General features: G+C 37.9%; 1 protein-coding gene and 1 long non-coding RNA gene across 5 annotated transcripts; both read left to right on the top strand.

Moving 5' to 3' along the window:
• Positions 1-5,100: 5,100 nt before the first annotated feature.
• LOC121726093 lies at positions 5,101-7,314 on the top strand. 4 transcript variants are annotated; one of them, XM_042113320.1, is made up of 3 exons: positions 5,101-5,547; positions 6,259-6,480; positions 6,972-7,240. In XM_042113320.1, the coding sequence occupies exons 1-3, from the start codon at positions 5,121-5,123 to the stop codon at positions 6,992-6,994; spliced, it is 672 nt and encodes a 223-aa protein (XP_041969254.1). In that variant the 5' UTR covers positions 5,101-5,120; the 3' UTR covers positions 6,995-7,240. The 4 variants fall into 4 exon arrangements, 1 of the variants encoding a protein (XP_041969254.1); XR_006035486.1 differs by lacking the exon at positions 5,101-5,547 and adding an exon at positions 5,554-6,096; XR_006035485.1 differs by lacking the exon at positions 5,101-5,547 and adding an exon at positions 5,554-6,096 and having other exon boundaries at positions 6,256-6,480.
• A 137-nt stretch (positions 7,315-7,451) lies between these two features.
• On the top strand, positions 7,452-8,535 carry LOC121726212. The gene is made up of 2 exons (XR_006035508.1): positions 7,452-7,823; positions 7,955-8,535. It is a non-coding gene; the product is annotated as an uncharacterized LOC121726212 (long non-coding RNA).
• The last annotated feature ends 13,633 nt before the right edge of the window (positions 8,536-22,168 follow it).

Here is a 22,168-nt window from a genome sequence, read left to right as displayed (position 1 = left end):
TTTTATATATTATTTAGATTAGATTGAGCTTTGTCTGAATCAATGCTCGGTCGGAACATCTTTCTTTGCGAGTCTATAGCATATTCCTACAACGTATGGCAAAACAACATTTGCCGGGTCAGCTAGTTCTCCTTTAAATTATGATGTGCATTTGAAATGAGAACGTTTTGGAAACAATTAATTACATGTTTACTGATGAGTTATGCCGCGTGACAACAGAGCGCCTCGTCAGCTCCGCCAAAACGTACGGTGGACGGTGGTGCGGGCGATTTATGGCAGCGCTCGCCGCTGACTGGGCATGATTCAGACAGCACGACCGCGGATACAGACAGTTTAGTGATTTTGAACCTTATTAATACTGTATTACGGTCGCTGTAATGTACAGTTCTATGCGATGTACAAACATGATATTAAATCATCACGCCCAAACTCACTTATTTAGTTCAACAGCTATGCACTGACACACTGACACATAAATCTATTGCATGACCCGATTTAATGTTTTGAAAGAGTTTTGGGCCATAGATAATAATCCGACCACGATATTGCAAGGTTAGATTATGTGGTGTTTGGTTGGATCTATGCCCAAAAACTCTTCGTTGAAAGTTTAGTAGGTATTATACGTAAGTACTAAATAAAAACTATTATATGTCCTGTCTTGGGACTCAAACTTCAAAATATGCAGATATCCATACTAAATTTCATTAAAATCGATGAAGAGGACACACTAGAGCCGTTTTCCCATTCAAACGTTGTCCCCTCTTTCCTCCCTGCATAGTGCCGGTAGAATTATAATTTTATTCCTGAATATCTATGGTCATTATTAGCATGTCCCGATTTTTTCTTTTTTTCATAATTTAATTAAGTATTAAAAAGATATGAACGTGCAAAAACCCAAAATATAGCCAGATTTTCTGCTGTGTTCAAACATCCAGAAAACAAAAGCTAGATTATACAAAAAAAATAAAACATAGGATCTCAAGCTTTAATTTTTAAATGAAAAAAGAACTTAAATTGGTTAAGTTTTGGAGGAGAAATCAGGGGACAACGAATCTTTGATTATCTACAGTTGTCTCTATCGCGCTCTGCGGGGGGAGGCTGGAGGTAAAGGAGACAGCAATAGATGTGTGAAGTGCTTTTCTTCATTTCTCTAGCCCCTGGTGTATGTTGGTGTATGATGGGGATTTCTTTCCATTTCGTAGACGTAATGGACGCTTTGCGTAGCACTTGCTACGTGCTTCGTGCTACGTGCTTCGTGCTACGTGCTTCGTGCTACGTGCTTCGTGCTACGTGCTTCGTGCTACGTGCTTCGTGCTACGTGCTTCGTGCTACGCTTGCTGCTACGCATTATAATACCCAAGGTCTTAGCGCCGCATTAATAAATTGCTCTCATACAAATCATGTTGGCTGATAAGCTCTCAGCATCTTAAGGTAGTCTTTATTTAATAGTTGAATATTAAGAGGCTTAAGTTTCGTTTGTTAATACGTCCGATAATAAGTACGATACTTAATAATAATTATTTATTAATTCAGAGCGGTTTTTATTATATTATACCATTAGTATAACATTATACCTATTTTTTATATTGTATTAAACAACAAATCCCTTATTTGTATCTAATTATGGTAATATTTTTCAAACATTCGAAAAATATATTAAATTGGCTATTAAAAATAATGTTTATAAATGCCTGAATAACGCGTAAGTTAATCTTTTCCATTTATAAATATTTAATCCCGGCCTTTAAAATGTCAAAGTATCAATTGTCCCCCATCGAGGGGGGAAGAGGAATCAATTAAATTATTCATTACAAGAACTGCTCTCGCGTAAATTGTGTTAAACGTCGACACGACGTATTGACGCCAAGTTGTAATTTGATACCTTAAGGGCCTGTTTCGCAACTTCCTGATAAGTATCGGATAGGCTATCTGACACTTATTTGACCGATAGAGTATTGAGTATCTATCAGATAAGTTGTGGATAGCCTATCCGATAATTATCAGGAAGTGGTGAAACATGCACTTAGGCCTATTTAGGTACGCCAGTCTGGGTGGAGTTTATTGCTTTAATATGATGTACATAACATCATCTTAATTTTGTGTATATTAAAAAGATATGACTTTTATTAAGGTACGACTTCTCCGACTAATATTTAATATTGGCGCTGTCTGAGGCCTACAACACACTTACATCTCTTTTTAGGGTTTTGTAGTCAACAAGGAACCCCAATAGTTTCGGTGTGTGCGTCCGTCTGTCCATCTGTCTGTTTATCTGTCCGTCTGTCTGTTTGTCTGTCTGTCCGTCCGTCTGTCCGCGGTTTTGCTCAGAGACTGTAGGACCAACAAAACTGTAATTTGGCATGAATGTACATATTACGAGTAATGATGCCGACAAAATGGTACATAAAATCTTTTTTTTTTATGGTACCTTCCCTTATCCCAACACATCAAGTGGGGATGAATTTTTTTTTCGTGTCCAACCGATCGTGTGGGGCGTCGTTGGATAGGTTTTCTAAAAATATTATGAGTATTCATAGATAATTTTCTAATTTAGGGATCCGTTTGTCAAATATTAAGTTTTAAAGTGGACAAAATTGTAAGAGGCCACTTCCCTCCGGCCCTTCTGGAAATGTGAAAAAAATCACATGAATAGGAAATATGCTGAATTTAAAAGGAAAACTATCACGGCTAAGAAGACTTCATAAGTTATTGAGTAATTGTCAATCATTAAAAAATAAAACCGGCCAAGTGCGAGTCGGACTCGCGCACCGAGGGTTCCGACAGCTTAAAGGTATTATAGACCTGAGTATTTAGTATGAATTTCAATTTAATACCTCTACGCGTTTATGAGGAAATGGGTAGTAAGTTTAAAATTATTAAAAAAAAATATATTATGTGATGTAACTAAAAATTTATGGTTTTCGTAATTTTTCCTTTATCTATGCTATAAGACGTTGCTTCGTACCAAATTTCAAGATTCTGAGTTCACGGGAAGCACCCTGTAGGTTTTGATTCCCTTGCAAGTGTCGAAAATTTGCGGCATAAACGGCTGTATCTTTTGATTGCGTTGGCTTAGAAGTTTGATTTTTTCACAGCTTCAAGGGACAGTAGACCTGAGTAATTGATATAAATTTCAGCTTCATGCCTCCACGCGTTCCTGAGAAAAAGGGTCTTGACAGACGGACAGACGGACAACAAAGTGATCCTATAAGGGTTCCGTTTTTTCCTTTTGAGGTACGGAACCCTAAAAATGTATTCGGCGAAGTGTAAAGGAACTGTTCGTTCAAATTCCTTTGAAAGTAACTGAGATGATGTTGTTACTAGTGTAAAACACGTTATAAATGTATATTCACTGACCATACAAAAATTTAAAAAAACTTAACGGTACTACGGAACCCTATATTGCGCGTGGCCCGACACGCACTTGGCCGGTTTTTAGTGTACTTAGATTAAATCTAAATACTCTTAGGGTTCCGTACCTCAAAAGGAAAAAACGGAACCCTTATAGGATCACTTTGTTGTCCGTCTGTCCGTCCGTCCGTCTGTCAAGACCCTTTTTCTCAGGAACGCGTGGAGGTATGAAGCTGAAATTTATATCAATTACTCAGGTCTACTGTCCCTTGAAGCTGTGAAAAAATCAAACTTCTAAGCCAACGCAATCAAAAGATACAGCCGTTTATGCCGCAAATTTTCGACACTTGCAAGGGAATCAAAACCTACAGGGTGCTTCCCGTGAACTCAGAATCTTGAAATTTGGTACGAAGCAACGTCTTATAGCATAGATAAAGGAAAAATTACGAAAACCATAAATTTTTAGTGACATCACATAATATATATTTTTTTAATAATTTTAAACTTACTACCCATTTCCTCATAAACGCGTAGAGGTATTAAATTGAAATTCATACCAAATACTCAGGTCTATAATACCTTTAAGCTGTCGGAACCCTCGGTGCGCGAGTCCGACTCGCACTTGGCCGGTTTTTTTCTAGAGGAAAATCATTTGCGGTTACTTATACATTATAGGATAATTAAAAGTAAATAATATGTTATTAATTATCATAAAGTTTAATAGAACACAAAGTTTAGAAAAATAATCGTTTTTTGCAAACACTCATACCTAATATTATTTTGTATTAACAATAAGTTATAAATTTATAATTAATATTTTAAATTATAAAGTGCTAACTCTAAGAGCGCCCTCACATTACGTCGCAAGCAGTGTACACAGCGGGGCTAAAATGGTCACATTTAGCAATTCCTCTCAATCAATTCAGCAAATGAATTGTGACAAATGTCAAATCAGTACAAAAATACAGAAATTAATTGCAAGCAGAGTTGCATTTTGCGATTTTAGAAAAATGAATCATGATATGATTCTGTTGAAAATAAAACATCATAGAAGTTTCTAAACTGTTACATGTAATAATTTTTGAACGATTGTTAAGTAGTTCCTATTTTGCTCACTTGTGGCGCTTGTGTGTTCCTTTTTTCGCGGTTCCGCTTCTTGTCGCGTCTTGTCGCCATTTTGCCTTGTATAATACGCTGTGCAATAAATGTACTAAACTTTATATTCGGGTTTATATTTATCTCCTACAGGTTATGGGCCGTCCCTACCTGAATACGTAAAAAGTTCAGTTATATTTGTTGGAAAAAATCAGTGCGTTTTTCGTAAGTCGTAATTTTTTCAGCGATCCGATACAATGGCCGTGTCGAACCCACAAATTGAAAGATTAGCCGGCCGGGAAAATTATTCCACTTGGCAGTTTGCTGTAAAATCATACTTGCAGCATGAAGAATTGTGGGAATGTGTCGATCCAGGCACCGATGTCGACGTAAAAAAGGATGTAAAGGCAAAGTCCAAAATCATTTTGTTGGTGGATCCGATAAATTTCGTCCATATTGAAAATGCTAAGACTGCGAGAGAGGTATGGAATAATTTACAAAATGCTTTCGAGGACTCCGGATTATCAAGAAAAGTCGGCCTTTTACGAGATTTGATCAATACTACGCTAGATAATTGTGCAAGCGTGGAGGATTATATAAATAAAATTATGAGTACTGCACATAAATTACGCAATATTAAATTTACAGTAGATGACGAGTGGTTGGGGACTCTCATGCTGGCGGGATTACCAGATGTTTACAAACCCATGATTATGGGTCTGGAAAGTTCCAGCAAGACAATAACGTCAGATTTCGTGAAGACAAAACTTTTGCAGGAAGTGAAAGTTTCAGAATCTTCTGCATTTTTTACAAAGCACAAGAATAACTCCAGTGCCAAGTTAAAAGGAAAAGGCCCACGGTGCTATAACTGTAACAAATACGGGCATTATAAAAGTCAATGCACAGTAAAAAAGTCAAATCATAATGGTTTTTCAGCAGTTTTTTCAGCCCACAACAATATATGTGAGGACGATTGGTATGTTGACTCCGGAGCCACAATGCACATGACAAAACGTTCTGACTGGATGTATGACATACAACCTTCTCCGATTCAACAAGTAAAGGTGGCTAATAATGATGTTGTCTCCGTGCAAGATATGGGTAAAGTTAACATACAAACAATTTTTTGTAAAGATGAGCATCCAATCCAGGTGAGAAATGTTTTATTAATTCCTGAATTAAGTGCGAACTTGCTATCGGTTAGTCAATTAACCAAAAATGGCTGTAAAGTGGAGTTCACTGAGACGGGCTGTAATATATATAATGCCAATAAAATTCTTATAGCTAATGCTAAACTTATCAATAACATGTATAAGTTGAATACTGTTAGTGGAAGTGCTTATAATATTTCGCATGAGAGCAAGACAGATCTCATAACATGGCACAAAAGGATGGGGCACTTAAATCTGGCAGACGTTAAAAAGTTGGAATTGTGTGCCGAGGGCATAACTATCACTGATACTAATAAAAGTATCGACACTGTTTGTATTCCATGCTATGAAGCGAAACAAACGCGATTACCATTTCCCAGCTCGGGTACGAGAGCGAATGAATTGCTTGAAATAGTACATACAGATCTATGTGGTCCGATGGAGACACCGTCCGCTGGTGGTGCGAGATACTTCATAACTTTCATAGACGACTATTCACGTAAAGTTTATGTTTATTTTCTAAAAAACAAATTGGATATTATGTCTGTTTTTAAGATTTTTAAAGAAGAAGTAGAAAATGAATTAGAAAAGAAAATTAAAATATTGAGAAGCGATAACGGAAGGGAGTATTGCAATAAAATGTTTTCTGATTTTCTAGCAGCTTCCGGCATCAAACATCAGACCAGCACACCGTACACTCCTGAGCACAACGGTTTAGCTGAGCGCATGAACCGGACGTTGGTTGAACGTGCAAAATGCATGTTATTTGAAGCAAAGCTGCAAAAACATTTGTGGGCAGAAGCAGTCACAGCTGCGGCCTATGTTGTCAACCGATCACCTTCACGGGTTTTGAGCGAGGTAACCCCGTATGAAAAATGGACGGGTAAGAAACCAAACATTTCACATTTAAAGATTTTTGGTTCTAAAGCTATGGTACATATTCCAAAACAAAAACGTTTAAAGTGGGATCGTAAATCTAAAGAACTTTTATTTGTGGGATATTGTAATAATACAAAAGGGTACAGATTATTTGACCCAGTGAGTAAAAAGATTACAATAAGTAGAGATGTAATATTTATTGAAAAAGTTGAGAACAAAAATGATAATATTGTCACTCCGGAACCTACAGCCACCCCACAACTTATTAATGTCCCATTAAGTTTTCAAAATGATGATGATGAGAACCCTCAGAATGAAACTTTGATAGAGTCAAGCACTGACACGACTTTCGATAGTTGTGAATTGGATGGTAGAAATGACAATGATAGAACTTTTTATCCAAGCGATGAAAGTTATAGTGAGGAGTTTGATTTCACGAGGAATATAACTTTACGACCTCGTCAAATGCACAACAATTTTATGTGTGCTAAACAGATTTCAGATCCATTGACTGCTGAAGAAGCTTTGTCTGGCAGTGATGCTGAGAACTGGAAATCAGCAATGGATGAAGAGTACCACTCTTTATTAGAAAATAATACATGGGAAATTACTACTCTACCTGAAGGTAAACGTGCTATACCATGTAAATGGATTTTTAAAAAGAAAACTAATGAAAATGGAGAATTATCAAAGTATAAAGCACGACTTGTGATTAAAGGTTGTTCACAAAAACCTGGAATAGATTACACAGAGGTATTTTCACCTGTAATAAGGGAGACATTGAAGAAGAGATTTATATGATGCAACCATCACACTATGGCAACGGTGATCATAAACAGAATAAATTAGATCCCTGCGTCTATTATAAAATTGAAGATAATAATAATATAGTAATTTTGGCTATATATGTGGACGATGTTATATTATTAACAAATAATATGGAGTCAAAAAATTACATTAAAAAAGAACTTAAGAAACAGTTTAAAATAAAAGATCTAGGTGATGTAAAATATTATATTGGTATACATGTAGAGAGAGATAGAAAGAAAGGAATTTTATATCTAGATCAGAAAAAATATATACGAGAAGTCTTACATAAATATGGCATGTCTGATTGCAAAAGTGTTAAGACTCCTATAGATGTTAATACTAAATTTAAAGATGTGTCTAAAGAATCAGGTGTACTACATGACATTCCATATCAGGAAATAATTGGGTGCCTACTGTTTATTTCTCAGATTACTAGGCCAGATATAAGTTATGTTGTTAATATGTTGAGTAAATATAATAACAAGCCTGAGACGTCACATTGGCTAGCTTTGAAACGAGTCATGCGCTATTTAAAAGGTACTGAAGATTGTAAAATGACTTTTAAACAAGATTTAGATGAGAACATGACTCATGGTTTCTGTGATGCAGACTGGGCCAGCTCAGAAGATGACCGACGTTCCTGCACTGGTTATTCTTTTATGTTTCAGGGAGGAACAATTTCCTGGAATTCTAAACGTCAGCCTACTGTGGCTCTGTCTACCACTGAGGCAGAGTATATGTCGTTGTCGTCGTGTGTGCAAGAGGCTATGTGGTTAAAACAGCTTCAAGAATGTTTTTGGCCGGAGCTCAAACATCAAGCAATGATAATCTACAGCGATAATCAGAGTTCTATAAAACTTTCAGGTACTGATGGTTATCATTCCAGGACCAAGCACATAGATGTCAGGCACCATTTTGTGCGTGATAAAGTTATGGAAGGACACATTGATGTGCAGTATGTACAGACGGACATGATGGTAGCTGATGCGCTCACCAAGGCAACACCATATAGAAAACTGAGATATTGTGCGTCCAAGATGGGATTGATGTTTTAGGGAGGATGTTGAAAATAAAACATCATAGAAGTTTCTAAACTGTTACATGTAATAATTTTTGAACGATTGTTAAGTAGTTCCTATTTTGCTCACTTGTGGCGCTTGTGTGTTCCTTTTTTCGCGGTTCCGCTTCTTGTCGCGTCTTGTCGCCATTTTGCCTTGTATAATACGCTGTGCAATAAATGTACTAAACTTTATATTCGGGTTTATATTTATCTCCTACAGATTCATATCATGATTCTTCAAAGTGACCATTTTAGCCCCGCTGCGCTGCAGCCGCACTGTTTGCGACGTAATGTGAAGGCAGCCTAAGTGTCTAAACTCTAACACACTAGGCCGAAAAGACGCGGCCGAATTTCAGCATGATTCCGCCTGCAAATTGCAATGTATTTTAAATTACCGATGACACACCATGCCGAAATTACGTCGCGTTATATTGTATGCGTTTGACATTGCTGACGTAATCATGGCGAACTTCCGCATGGTGTGTTTAGACACGGAATTTAAACTGATATTAGATGTGGACGCCCCCGACTATAGCAAACTGACTGCACTCTCCTATTTCACAGTTCCTCGTAATTCGAGCGCAAACCATAATCAAACTGATAATACTGGGCGCAGATTTTAATAAGAAATTGTAATTTCATGTAATTTTATACGGAATTTTATGTCGTATTTCTATTCGTAAAACATATTACGTAAGGTATTCTTAAAGACGTCTTAAACTGTTGTTTTGTAATTCATCGGGAGGTAGGAGGCGTAAGCGTAAAAATTATCATATTTTCCTTCTTTTGTGCCGTCAATGCGGTACAATAACATTTTTTAATAAAAACGAGAACGTGACTCGCCAACTGGCTAAACAATCGCGGCGTGACACCAAACTCTGTTGATTAAAATACCTTTCAGCCACAAAAACCATTGTGTGATTACAAGACATTACAATTATATTTGGTTTGTTTCGCGAAAAAAATGAAATCCGAGTTACTTATTGTATACAATAATTGAGATTCTAGAGTCTAGATGAAGTTTGGTGGAACAACTTAGAATTTAAAAAAAATGGTTGCCCTAAAAATGTTAGATTTCTTCCTTCAATAAACTTATCTGTCTGTTACTTTTTCACACTAATCGAAAAATTAGATTATAAACAGACCACAAAAACAAAAAAAAAATGAAGAATAGCGCCCTCCATTTTAGAAGTCTGTTGGTTAAAAATACAATTTCCGCACCATATTAAATACCAATTTCTGCGCAAACGAAGGCAACGTGCAGTTAATTATAATACAAACTTAACATAAATATTAAATAACGTTAAGCCTACGTAAATGTTTCATAAGTAGTGAAATGTTACGATTAAAACATTACGAGTTCGGAAATTCAGGAGAATTCGAGAATATTCCATCATTAGGGGAGAGCTGGCTACATTGTAACAATTTCGCAAATCAGGATTTGTGTTCCAGCGCTGCGGCTTATGAGGTTATGAAATTGAGTTTTGTGTTATTCGCTTAAACGCGTTTTAGATTGGATTTAAAAAATGCTAGATGACTATTGTTGCTTTTAGGCGATTATTATATAAAGAAGCAAAAGCTTATAGAATAATAATAGTGTAACAACTAACAATACTATTATTAAATATAAAAGAGTTTAATAGTAAAAAATAAAAATTTCAGCCATTTTGATAGCAAAATAATGCTATAATATTTGTATTTATTACATAAACATGTTAGAGAAAATATTGTTAAGGTAAAAAAAAAAAACATAAGTTTTTTTACATATTTTTGGTGTCTATTATATATAAAAACATTTTGTTCGCAATTCACGACGCTCAATACAGCCTTTCGCTTTACTTTTACTTAGCCCATTCGTCCCCACTTTCCTCTTTCTTTCCAACGACATATTCATATTTAAATTTATGGTGGAACTTGGAATAGTTAGGGGCAGAGACGAGGCAATATAAGTTGTGCTCATTGTTCTGTAAAGTTGCCACTTTTAAAGTTATGGCCGGTTTGTTGGGAGTTTTGCAATATCAAAGCAGATAAGTTATGAGTTTTTGTTGGTTCTATTGGTTTAAACGCTTATTGAAATTGTTTGTTACGTGGGTAGTGGCTACTTTTTTGATGAGGCGGTGTTTTGGGCAGAACCATCGAGGAAATTGATTCCTAGGCAGTTGACAGACCAACGTCATTTCGTCGGATCATGTCAATTCAATGTTCATTGTTATCTGTCGGCTGGTTTTGACGAAACGCGACCAAACTACGTAGAAGTTGATTCCTAGGTAGATGGGGGACCCCCCACCTGGCTAGGAATCAACTTCTCTGATAGTACGTGATTTGAGATATTGTTTTGCGGTAGGGCGATAGATGGCACTTGTTTCACAATTTTTACAGCATCAATTACAAGTTACAAGTTATTAAAACGATTTTCTCATAGGAAAATGGAGCATTTTCGATTCAGATATAAAGTAAATACGAATGAATGAAAGAATAGAAATGAAACGAAGGTTAAATTACTACAAATCTTCAAAAAAAGTATTAACCCAAAATCGTTTCCTCTCTTTCTAGAAAGTGTTTAATTTCTTTGACTTACATAACTGTACAGTATGTGCTTAAATTGCCATCTGTGCGCACAGACTTATCACATATTCAAATGCTAATTGTTGTCAAACAACCTAAAGTGCAATCGGGTTTAAAATTTGTTCTTCGCATTCTCTTATCACGGGGAAATTAATTTTCATAATCAGGGATTAAGGGTCGTCTGACACAATAGAGAAGGCTGTAGGCAGCCGCTTAACGACTATTTAATGTACTCCTTTATCTGTTTCTTATGTATTCAGCCATAAAATACTAAACAGAGCAAAAAGTACGGTTCGATAAATTAATTTAAGCGAACGCAGCTGCGGAAAACATTGCATACTTTTTTTATTATATGTCTTACTAGTTATTGCAAGGCGTCCGTTAGAGTAGTTTATATATTATAGATAATAATTGAACGACGAGAAAAGTGGGGTACTTTTCTCGTCGGAGGTTAAGTAAGTAATTATTAAAATGTGGACCATACAAATTTAGTGCGAGCAGATTTATATATATGTGACATTCCAATAAAAAGTAACGAACGTGCGATGAAAAGCCATCAATAACACTCTTTTGTCATTTTTGTGCGAAATATAAAACGTTCCATTAAATATCCATACGGAGCGATTCGGGTCAATTATATCTAAAAGTGCTGGATGAATTTATAAAAACGTAATCATAGAATTGAAAATTTATATTATATAGTAGCTCAATTGAGATTGTGGCATGGGAAATTTACCATCAAAGAAATTGATTCATATAGGGACAATTAAATAGTCATGATCTGTCGGCTGGGTTTGACACGACTCGACCAAACTACGTAGGTCCGCCATCTGCTTATAAAGCAACTTCTCTGAAAGTACAGTTTTCCTGAATAAAAGCAAGTTGTTTTTGGTGTACCTGCCCCCGTAGACAAGTGGCAAAACGCTAACGCTAACGCTAACGCTAGCGCTACAAAATGTATGGATTTGACATTAGTATTCGCTAGCGAAGCGATGACTTATGTCAAATCGCATACATTTTGTAGCGTTAGCGTTAGCGTTTTGCCACTTGTCTACAGGCCCTGGCCATTTCGCCGAAACTTTTTCGTTTTCGCTTCGTTATAGAATCGCTGATCAAAATGTATGGAATTGACATAAGACGAGTCGAACGTCAACGTCATATTAACAAACGCTTATGTCAATTCCATACATTTTCAACGGCGATTCTATAATGAAGCGAAAACGAAAAAATTTTGGCTGACCCTCCAGCCCCTGTAGACAAGTGGCAAAACGCTAACGCTAACGCTTGCGCTAGCGCTACAAAATGTATGGATTTGACATTAGTATTCGCTAGCGAAGCGATGACTTATGTCAAATCGCATACATTTTGTAGCGCTAGCGTTAGCGTCAGCGTTAGCGCTTTGCCACTTGTCTACAGGCCCTGGTCTCTACATTGGTTCAGTTCAGCGGTATATGCGTGTAGAAGTAACAAACACATATAAAATAGAAAAACACATTTGCATTTATAACACCCAGGATAAACATAACATCAATATTAATGATATTTCCCAAAGTTAGAAAAAATCCTTGACCATACATTTGCCGCGTTGCCGAGATATCGCCAAAATCTACGAACAATAAAAACTAAGGAATCGTAACTCCCATACTATTACCGTTTTAAATTTGGTTCCTTTTGATCTGTCATGTAACGTCAGCCTAGTGCCGCTCAAGGTCACCTAAATAATTGCAAATGCATTGAAGTACCTAATGGTGCCTTCTCACGGCGCGTATTATCGCAAGCCGCGCCGCGCCCGCTCGAGCCACGCGCCGTCGAAGGGGTGGCTCGGGCTGGCTCGAGCAGGCGCGTTTAATATCACGCGCCAGCTCGAGCCACGCGCCCGAAGAAAGTGGTGGCGTGGTTGCGTTCTCACGGCGCGTGCTACCACAAGCCGCGCCGCGCCCGCTCGAGCCACGCGCCGTGTGAAGGGGTGGCGCGGCGCGGCTTGTGCAGGCGCGTCCCGATTCGATTAAAGTCGGTAACTTCAAAGGCGCGGCTTGAGCAAACAGGCGAGCACGAGCCACCCCTTCTCACGGCGCGTGATATCACAAGCCGCGCCACGCCGACAAAAATTCAAGTAAAATGAAACTTTATTAACACGATTATATATATCATTTTGTTCTAAGTCACTACGTTAAATAAGTAAATTTTAATGAAATGCAACTTTATTCACTAAGTAACTAGTTTGCATTTCAATCTATGCCGCTAATTTTATTAAATTAAGTGTAATTCATTTATTTGATAACAGATGCCGCTGCCATGAGCAAGGTGTATAGCTTTTCGAAGCAGTACCAGGTTTTCATACCTTCCAGGGAGGACTGGGAAAGAAAAATCCCAATTGATGTCCGCCCTAGCGACATAGTTTGGTTCACGGATGGATCAAGGAAAGACAACCGTGCGGGAGCCGGATTCTACGGGGGCAGGCCACCAAAAGGCAAATACGCCAGTTTGGGGGAGTTTGCGACCGTGTTTCAGGCTGAAGTCTTCGCTATCCTCGGTTGTTCACTAGAAAGCCTGGAGATGGCCCTAGTTAATAAAAACGTTTTTATCTTCTCCGATAGTCAAGCCGCACTTAAAGCACTGACTGCCGCAGAAGTCTCGTCCAAATTAGTTCTGGAATGCGTTGAGACGTTAAACATGCTAGGAAGGAACAACAACATCCGCCTAGTATGGGTCCCGGGCCACAGCAACGTCCCCGGCAATGAAACCGCTGACGAACTGGCTAGGCTTGGGGCCGAGAGTCTCATATATGGTCCAGAACCAGTCTGTGGTATAACTCCCAGTACCACAAAGCAAGTGCTCAAGGAATGGGGTCACAGACTATGCAGGAAGCAATGGGCTGAGACCCCTGGCCTTGAACACTCCAAGGCACTAATTCCTGACTTCAACAAGAAACAATCAGAATTAGTGCTCACCTTGGGTAGGAACCAATTAAGAATCCTTACCAGAAGCCTAACTGGGCACTGCAAGCTCAACAAACACCTAAACAGAATGGGTATTTGTAACATAACGACTTGCAGATTCTGTGAGGAGGAGGATGAAACACCTATTCACCTTCTCCTCGACTGCCCTACTCTACTACAGAGCAGGAACAGGCACCTTGGTCGCCACGAATACTCGTCCACAGAGGAAATTCGTGGCACCAACCCCAACCATATCGTTCAATTTATGAGCAGTAATGGGTTGGGGATGATACTCCAGTACGAAGGAGTCACAATACATCCTCATGGGTCGCAGTGACGTCAGGGCTACAGCGACCTGCCTTCTTTAAAAAAAAAAAGAGTGTGAATGGAAACAACTCCATACTAGTTAATCACCTTATACCTATAACAAATATCTTCGTGCTAGCTATAGCGCGATGAAGCCGCCAAGCAGCGGCATCTGTTATCAAAATAAAGGAATTAAACTTAATATAATAAAATTAGCGGCATAGATTGAAATGCAACCTAGTTGCCTAGTGAATAAAGTTGCATTTCATTCAAATTTACTTATTTAACGTAGTGACTTAGAGCAAAATGATATCTAATATCGTGTTAATAAAGTTTAATTTTACTTGAATGTTTGTCAGCGTGGCGCGGCTTGTGATATAACGCGCCGTGAGAAGGGGTGGCTCGTGCTCGCCTGTGGCTCGTGCTCGCTCGTAATAGCTGGCTCGGCGCGGCGCGGCTTGTAATGTCACACGCCGTGAGAAGCCAGCCTAAGGTACACTTTTTTGACAAGTATTGTGGAGCATGCTTTTTGACGGAGTTACTTTTCCTTAGTTTTTATTATTCGTAGGCCAAAATCCTATTTTTTTACTTATCTTAGTTCAAAATCGACCTAAAAGAATTCAAACGTCCAGTATGTAGTTAATGAAATTGTCGATCTATTGGCGTGTGTTTCAAATAATCGTATTTTGTAAATACTAGGGAGATACTGAATGTATGCTTGAATTTAAATAAATTGGTATTACTTTGGAAGCTGATATTATGAGTATAATAAACAAAAATAGGAAATTAATAACTATAAAGGAACGTTCATATACTGAAGATTATTGCTGTGTTTTTATTATATGAAATGAAAATGAAATGAAAATATACTTTATTGTGCACACTCAATACAAAGACAAAGTTTAAAATAATATAAATTATATCATAATATGAAGAAGGTACACAAAGGCGGCCTTATTACTAAGCAGCAATTTCTTCCAGGCAACCTTTGAGCGAGAGGATTAAATTGCTGGATATGGGTATAGTGCTTAAAAGTATAAAAAGTTAGTATAAAATAAAATAAACTAAATATACATAAACAACATACTTACTTATAAATACATAGATATATATACGTACTATACTAAGTTATAACATAATATACTTAAAATAATAATACATATAAATATTATTGCTGTAAGATCTACTTACATAAGATACATTTAATAAATTTAAATTTGACACTTCAAACTTAGATAATATTCTTTTAAAGAAGACTTAAAAATATTTAAAGTTTTTGCTTGCCTGATTCGTGTAGGTAGGGAGTTCCAGAGGAGAATGGACTGGACGGAGAAGGACGAGTGGAAAAACTTTGTGCGGTGAGTAGGGATATCTAGCAAGAGATTGGTCGATGACCTCAGCTCTTGCCTGTCGGGACAGCGAAATGTAAAGGTTTTTTTAAGGTATTGAGGACTGTTGGGATCAAAGAGGATGGTGTAAAGGAGTGATAGTACACGAGCATTGCGACGGTCACGTATCGGCAGCCACTTCAGCTTATTGCGAAACTCTGAAACATGATCGAATTTGCGTAATCCAAAGATGAATCTTAGAGACAAATTTTGAAGACGCTCAAGTTTGTCCAGCTTGTCCTCAGTTAAGTTAATGAAGCTGACATCAGCATAATCTAGGAGTGACAAAAACAGTGACTCAGCCAGGGCTACTTTTGTGGGAATCGGCAAAACGTATCTCAGTCTTTTTAGAGAGTGCCACGTGGAGAACACTTTCCTACTTACTTCCTTCAGGTGCTGAGACCAGGACAGGTGTTCATCAATGTATATACCAAGATTTTTAACTACCTTACTATAGGGTATTACTGTATTATTGATGAGAACAGGTGGTAAAGTATTCCAGTTAATTTTGGAAACAAGCCCCGGACTGCCAATAATTATTGTTTGTGACTTTATAGGATTTAGAAGTAAACCATACTCCTTACTCCAATCACAAATGGCCGATAAATCTTTATTCATAACCCCAACTGCTTCAGGTAATGTATCCAAGGTCGACTGTGTGTAAATTTGTAGATCGTCTGCGTACAGATGGAATGAGGAGACTATTAATAAAGTGATAAAGTTTATAAACAGGGCAAAAAGTAACGGAGACAATATACCACCTTGGGGGACACCAGCAGATGCGTACGAAGCGGCCCAGTCAGAGACAGATTCGGAAAGTTTGACCTTTTGACGTCGACCCACGAGGTAGCTACGAAGAAGCTGAATCACAGAAGGTGAAATGTTAAATACTGCCAGGAAGCTGAGCAGGATGTCATGATCAATAGAGTCAAACGCTTTACTAAAGTCGAGCAAAGTTAAGATGGTCAACTTCTTATCGTCCATCCCAGACCGAATGTCATCTGTAACTTTGACTAGGGCCGTCGTAGTACTATGTCCCGTCCGGAAGCCAGATTGATGCGAACTAAGGAGATTATGGTGGGTAACGTATCTATTGAGCTGATGATGTATAAGTTTCTCTAATACTTTTGATAAAAAGGGAAGAATGGATATGGGGCGAAAATCGGATATGGTTTTAGGACGAGAGGATTTAGGCAAAGGGATTATGTGAGCGGCTTTCCAGGTATTAGGGAAAGAACAGGTCGTTAAACAAAAATTAAATAAATGTGAAAGGATGGGAGTGATTAAATCTAAGATTGGAAGAATCATTTTGCGGCTTATACCATCATCACCAACAGCATTCGACGATATCAACATTATGTGTCTTCTAATTTCGTCCTCAGTAAAAGGTAACAAGGCGAATGGCTCGGTGTTTGATTTGGGCAATAGAGAGATCTTATTTAAGGTTTGCAATTTTATAATTTGATCCATGGTAGGAGAGTCAGCAAAATGATTATTGAGCGCATTAATATCGATATTGCATATTGTATGTATTATAATTTTGTAGCTTTCTAATTATGACTTAATAGGGCTCTAAAAACGGTAAATTACTGCATCTCCGTAAAGGGAGCATCCTAAACGAATTTTACAGATTGTGGCAAGGTCGGGTACAAAATAATAGATTTATGTTTTACACGAGCTAACGCGCTCAACAAGACGTATTGGGGACGATGCACGGCATTGTTCCCAAATTGACCCACAGAATACCTTCATTGATACAACGATAGGTGTTGGTATTGTCACAGTATAGCAATATTAGTCCCTTCTTTTTATGAAATAAGGGGGCAAACGAGCAAAGGGGTCACCTGATGGAAAGCAACTTCTGTCGCCCATGGACACTCGCAGCATCAGAAGAGCTGCAAGTGCGTTGCCGGCCTTTTAAGAGGGATCAGGGTAATAGGGGAGGGTAAGGAAAGGAAGGGAAGGGAATAGAGGAAAGTAGAGAAGGGAAAAGATGGGAATAGGGGAGGGTAGGGAAGGGAATAGGGTAGGGGATTGGGCCTCCGGTAAACTCACTCACTCGGCGAAACACAGCGCAAGCGCTGTTTCACGCCGGCTTTCTGTGAGAACGTGGTATTTCTCCGGTCGAGCCGGCCCATTCGTGCCGAAGCATGGCTCTCCCACGTATATCCACGTATATCCTTGCTATACTGTGGTATTGTTTCAAAACGAATGAACATTTCAATCAAATCATTTACACAAAAACGTGAGTTAAATGGTAGAAAACATTTGTAAGTTAATGAAAGTAGAATAAACAGTGGACCTGCTACTACTACTGATATTATAAATGAAAAAGTGTGTCTGTCTGTCTTTTACCTCTTCACGCTTAAACCTCTGGACCGATTTTACTGAAATTTGATATGGAGATATTTTGAATCCAGGGAAAGGTCATAGGTTACTTTTTATCCCGGAAAATGTACAGTTTCCGCGCGATAAACTAATTTAGGCGCCCTAAGGTTGTGGGCGTCAACAGGTAGTTGTAAAATATATATGATATATTACAAGTACAACCTATATTAAGTTCAAATATCATGTACCCTAAAGGTAGAACAAAGAGGATTCTTTAGTACATTCGCAGTGTTTCCGCGAATACACATACGGTCCGTTCGAAGTTATATTACCTTTTAAGAGCCTTTATGCCGGCTACATAAGGATCACTCTCACAGAATGATGTAAAATATCTCTGAGTATACGAAGTGTAACATTTACTCTGGCCGATGCAATAATGGCCTGGGGCGGTTTTGAATAGTGCCAGTAAATTCGTTCGGGCTTGCCACAAGTTAATATTGCGCTTGAGGAACAAAAGTGCCATGTTTGGTTACGTGATACGAAAATATGGCACGGCAGTTTTTCCCCTGACAATTATTTAAAATATTAGAATAAGTAACTAAATATAATATATATATCCCCTTTTTACCATGGCGGAAAATACTACTAGCGGTAAATTATAAACGTTAGGTAAGGAGTGCTCTCCTTTGCTGTTCTTACTAAGAACAGGCAACAAAAGTTTGGCTAATACTTAAAAAAGGCGATAAAAAGGGTGACATCACCATTCATTCAAAATAAAAGATGCTTTGCAGCATTGAAAATGACATCAGCGCTAATTTTCGTTAGCGCCACATTAACACCACTTCACGACTAGGAGATAAGATGCATAATCTTATCTTATATATAAAAATGGATTTTCAAATGTGTTAGTCGCGCTAAAACTCGAAAACGGCTGAACGGATTGGGCTGATTTTAGTCTTAAGATATTCGTAGAGGTCCAGGGAAGATTTTAAGTGACACGAAGTTCACCGGGACAGCTAGTATATTATATATATACGTGGGAGAGCATATAGCAATATTAGTCCCTTCTTTTTATGAAATAAGGGGGCAAACGAGCAAACGGGTCACCTGATGGAAAGCAACTTCCGTCGCCCATGGACACTCGCAGCATCAGAAGAGCTGCAGGTGCGTTGCCGGCCTTTAATTAAGAGGGAATAGGGTAATAGGGGTGGGTAGGGATGGGAAGGGAAGGGAATAGGGAAGGATAGGGAAGGGAATTGGGCCTCCGGTAAACTCACTCACTCGGCCAAACACAGCGCAAGCGCTGTTTCACGCCGTTTTTCTGTGAGAACGTGGTATTTCTCCGGTCGAGAAGGCCCAATCGTGGCGAAGCATGGCTCTCCCACGTATAAATAAGTAAGGTGTGTCGGACGGACCATTATTGTCCAAATAAAAATTAACTTTTGATGTCTACAAAATATATTAGAATATGTACCTATAGGTACTTATGACAATGTTAAGTGTAACTACAAAAGATAATTTACATATTTGTTTAATTTCAAGATGTTCCTTAACGAAAATAACCATTTTAAACCCACTAAAGTAGAAAACGAGCACATCCATCTAATGTTTCTAAAGAAATGTATTTTTATGGTATGACGAAAAAACACAAACATTACTTAATATTTCATATTTTTCGTAACCTTCTAATAATTTAAAAAAACAATACAACGTTGCCATAACGACGTTGACAAGACGCCATGTCAACATCTCGATTTTGATATGATTTTGTTCCGGAATTCCTACGCGTTACAATGACATCAAAAACGAAATCGAAATCAGACTCGTATCAAGTTGATATCACTTTCGGGAGTAAGGCACCGAGAAAATGATCGAAATCGCCTAGGCTTTGTTAGCTAAATTCTTTCTAACATTACAGCTACAAATGCTACCTATTCAATTTGATACCGATATGGTAAATAACGTCATCGTTAGCTTTAAAAATATGTAGGTGGATAGTTACATGGAAATTGTTATTATTTTATTGTTAAATTACAGTTTTTATTCTGTATTTAAGTGACAAAAAATACTATAAACAAACGAACTTTTAATAGGTAAGAAACAGGTACACACTACACACGTGTTGAGAGTACAAATAATAATAAAACTATAATATTTTTTCTAGAGTAGTTAGGTACCTCTAATGCCGGCACTCGACATATGCCGGCACTCGACTGGCGAACGCGTCTGCCAACGCGTTGGCAGACGCGTCGGCCCAATATGTAGAACGGGCGTTCGCGCGTCTGCCGTAGGTATTTAGACGTTGGCCGACGCGTCTGCGAGCTTGCCGCGCGGTGTCGGAGATGTCGGCAAATACCAAAAGACATTTGTCGCAAGCTTCGCGCTCCATCCACACATAGGCCGCGCGATCAGTTCGCCCGGAGCGGCGATGAAGAGTGCACGTTTCCTTCTTATGGCGAATTAACATCTAACTTGACGAAATAGCGAACAATATGAGTATCGAGAAAATATTATAATAATAGTAAAAACTGCCTGTAGAACCAAAAAATCATATCAATAGTGCTAAAAAAGTAAGGTTCTTGGACATGCTATTTTTCTCACGATGGTTTTTAGGGTTCCGTACCCAAAGGGTAAAAACGGGACCCTATTACTGTAAAAGTGAGTTAGTGAGTACTATAGTAAAAGTGAGTACTATATATGTAAAAGTGAGTTTATTTCTTTGTTTGTTACGTTTTCTTGCCTTTTACTTATTTATTTCGAGAATACCCTTTAAAAACTTTTTCTTGTCCACATTTACAAAGTAATTATAAGGTGTGAATAAATATACAGCTGCAGCTGTTAGCGACTCAACATCCGTTTTGAATCCGTCCGCACATTGGCGCGATCCAAAGCATACTGAACGACCTTCCAATGTGTGGATTATTCACAAACGCCGCTGCAAGCGCACCGCCAACGCGTCTGCCAACGCGTTGGCCGACGCGTTGGCCGACGCGTTCGTCTATATGGGGAGGCGGCCCCTAATGTATAATGTAAAATACAAAACGCAGTCTACAGTGTGTAACAAAAATAAGTGACGATCCCGAGCGTTACGAGTTTCCCCATACAAAAGTTAAAAAAAATTGGTCTTTCAGTGCTGCTACTTTCACAGTGAACTCTCTACAAGGAACACGTACACACCCCAAAGTATTATCACTTATTTTTATTACAGCCTGTATAATTATTTCGGCAAAGGTTCGGAAACCTACCCCGAGATTGATGGGTAACAGTAACATCCTTCCTCAACCCATGTGAGCACCAAAAAATTGGGGTAGGTTTCTGAACCTTAGCCTCAATTTTATCAAATTTACGATTAGCTTAGTATTTTAACAATTTAAACGTAGTTGGTAACCGTAACAGTCAGATCGTGCCATACTTAGTATGGCTGATGGCACGATAAAACTGAGTGATGGTAAGCCTCTACTCGACTTGGTTTTGTTCGTACGTAATGTTTGAAAATATATCGACAAAAGCTTATCTATTTGAGTGAATATGTATAATACAGGACTAGGTTTTGTCCATGCATTTTCTTTGAAAATATCAAGGCAAAAAGCTAATCCACTTGAGTCAATTTTTTTACTGAGATAGAATAGGTATTGTCGAGTAATATGCATAAACAAAAGCTCATCTATTAAAGTCTGGCTCGTGACTCAATTGGTATAGCCTTCGTAAATACGCTGCCGGGACAGCTAGTTACAAATATAATCGATTGCAATGTGACCCTTAATGAAGTATACTTTGCGTCTTGATGTTATGTAGGAGTATTGAAATCTCTAAACGCTCTCTTTTATCACTCGAGGCACACAGCTGGTCAGTACGTCGCGGGTCTGATGAAGAATGCTATTCAACAAACATCCAACAATTCCGAAATGATATTAGCTTCACCGTCATATCCACAAAACATTCCGTAAAACCTGCTTAATTGAATTCAGATTACAATCCCGAATGTTTGTAACAAAACTTGTAATAGTATCGGTTAAAGCTTATAATATATTTATGGAGTTCCAAATTAAAGGCTACTCATTACGTAATTTTTTATTTATTAAATTTTTGTTGTTGTTTATGATTTATTTGTAATGAAGTTAAATTCTGGAATGATGGATTCGAGTTACTTTCAAAGACTTATATTATGTGCTTGCTTAGAAACAATAAATAAGAAATCAATACTTTTAAACATAAAACGCTACATTGTTTTGTTATAAAAATTAAAAATGTTTAAATTTAATTAGTTAAAAACTTTGTAGAGATTATTTAATAACG

Source organism: Aricia agestis, chromosome 4 (genome assembly GCF_905147365.1).
Source record: "Aricia agestis chromosome 4, ilAriAges1.1, whole genome shotgun sequence".
Lineage (NCBI taxonomy): Eukaryota > Metazoa > Arthropoda > Insecta > Lepidoptera > Lycaenidae > Aricia > Aricia agestis.
This window is presented reverse-complemented; position numbering and strand designations above follow the sequence as displayed.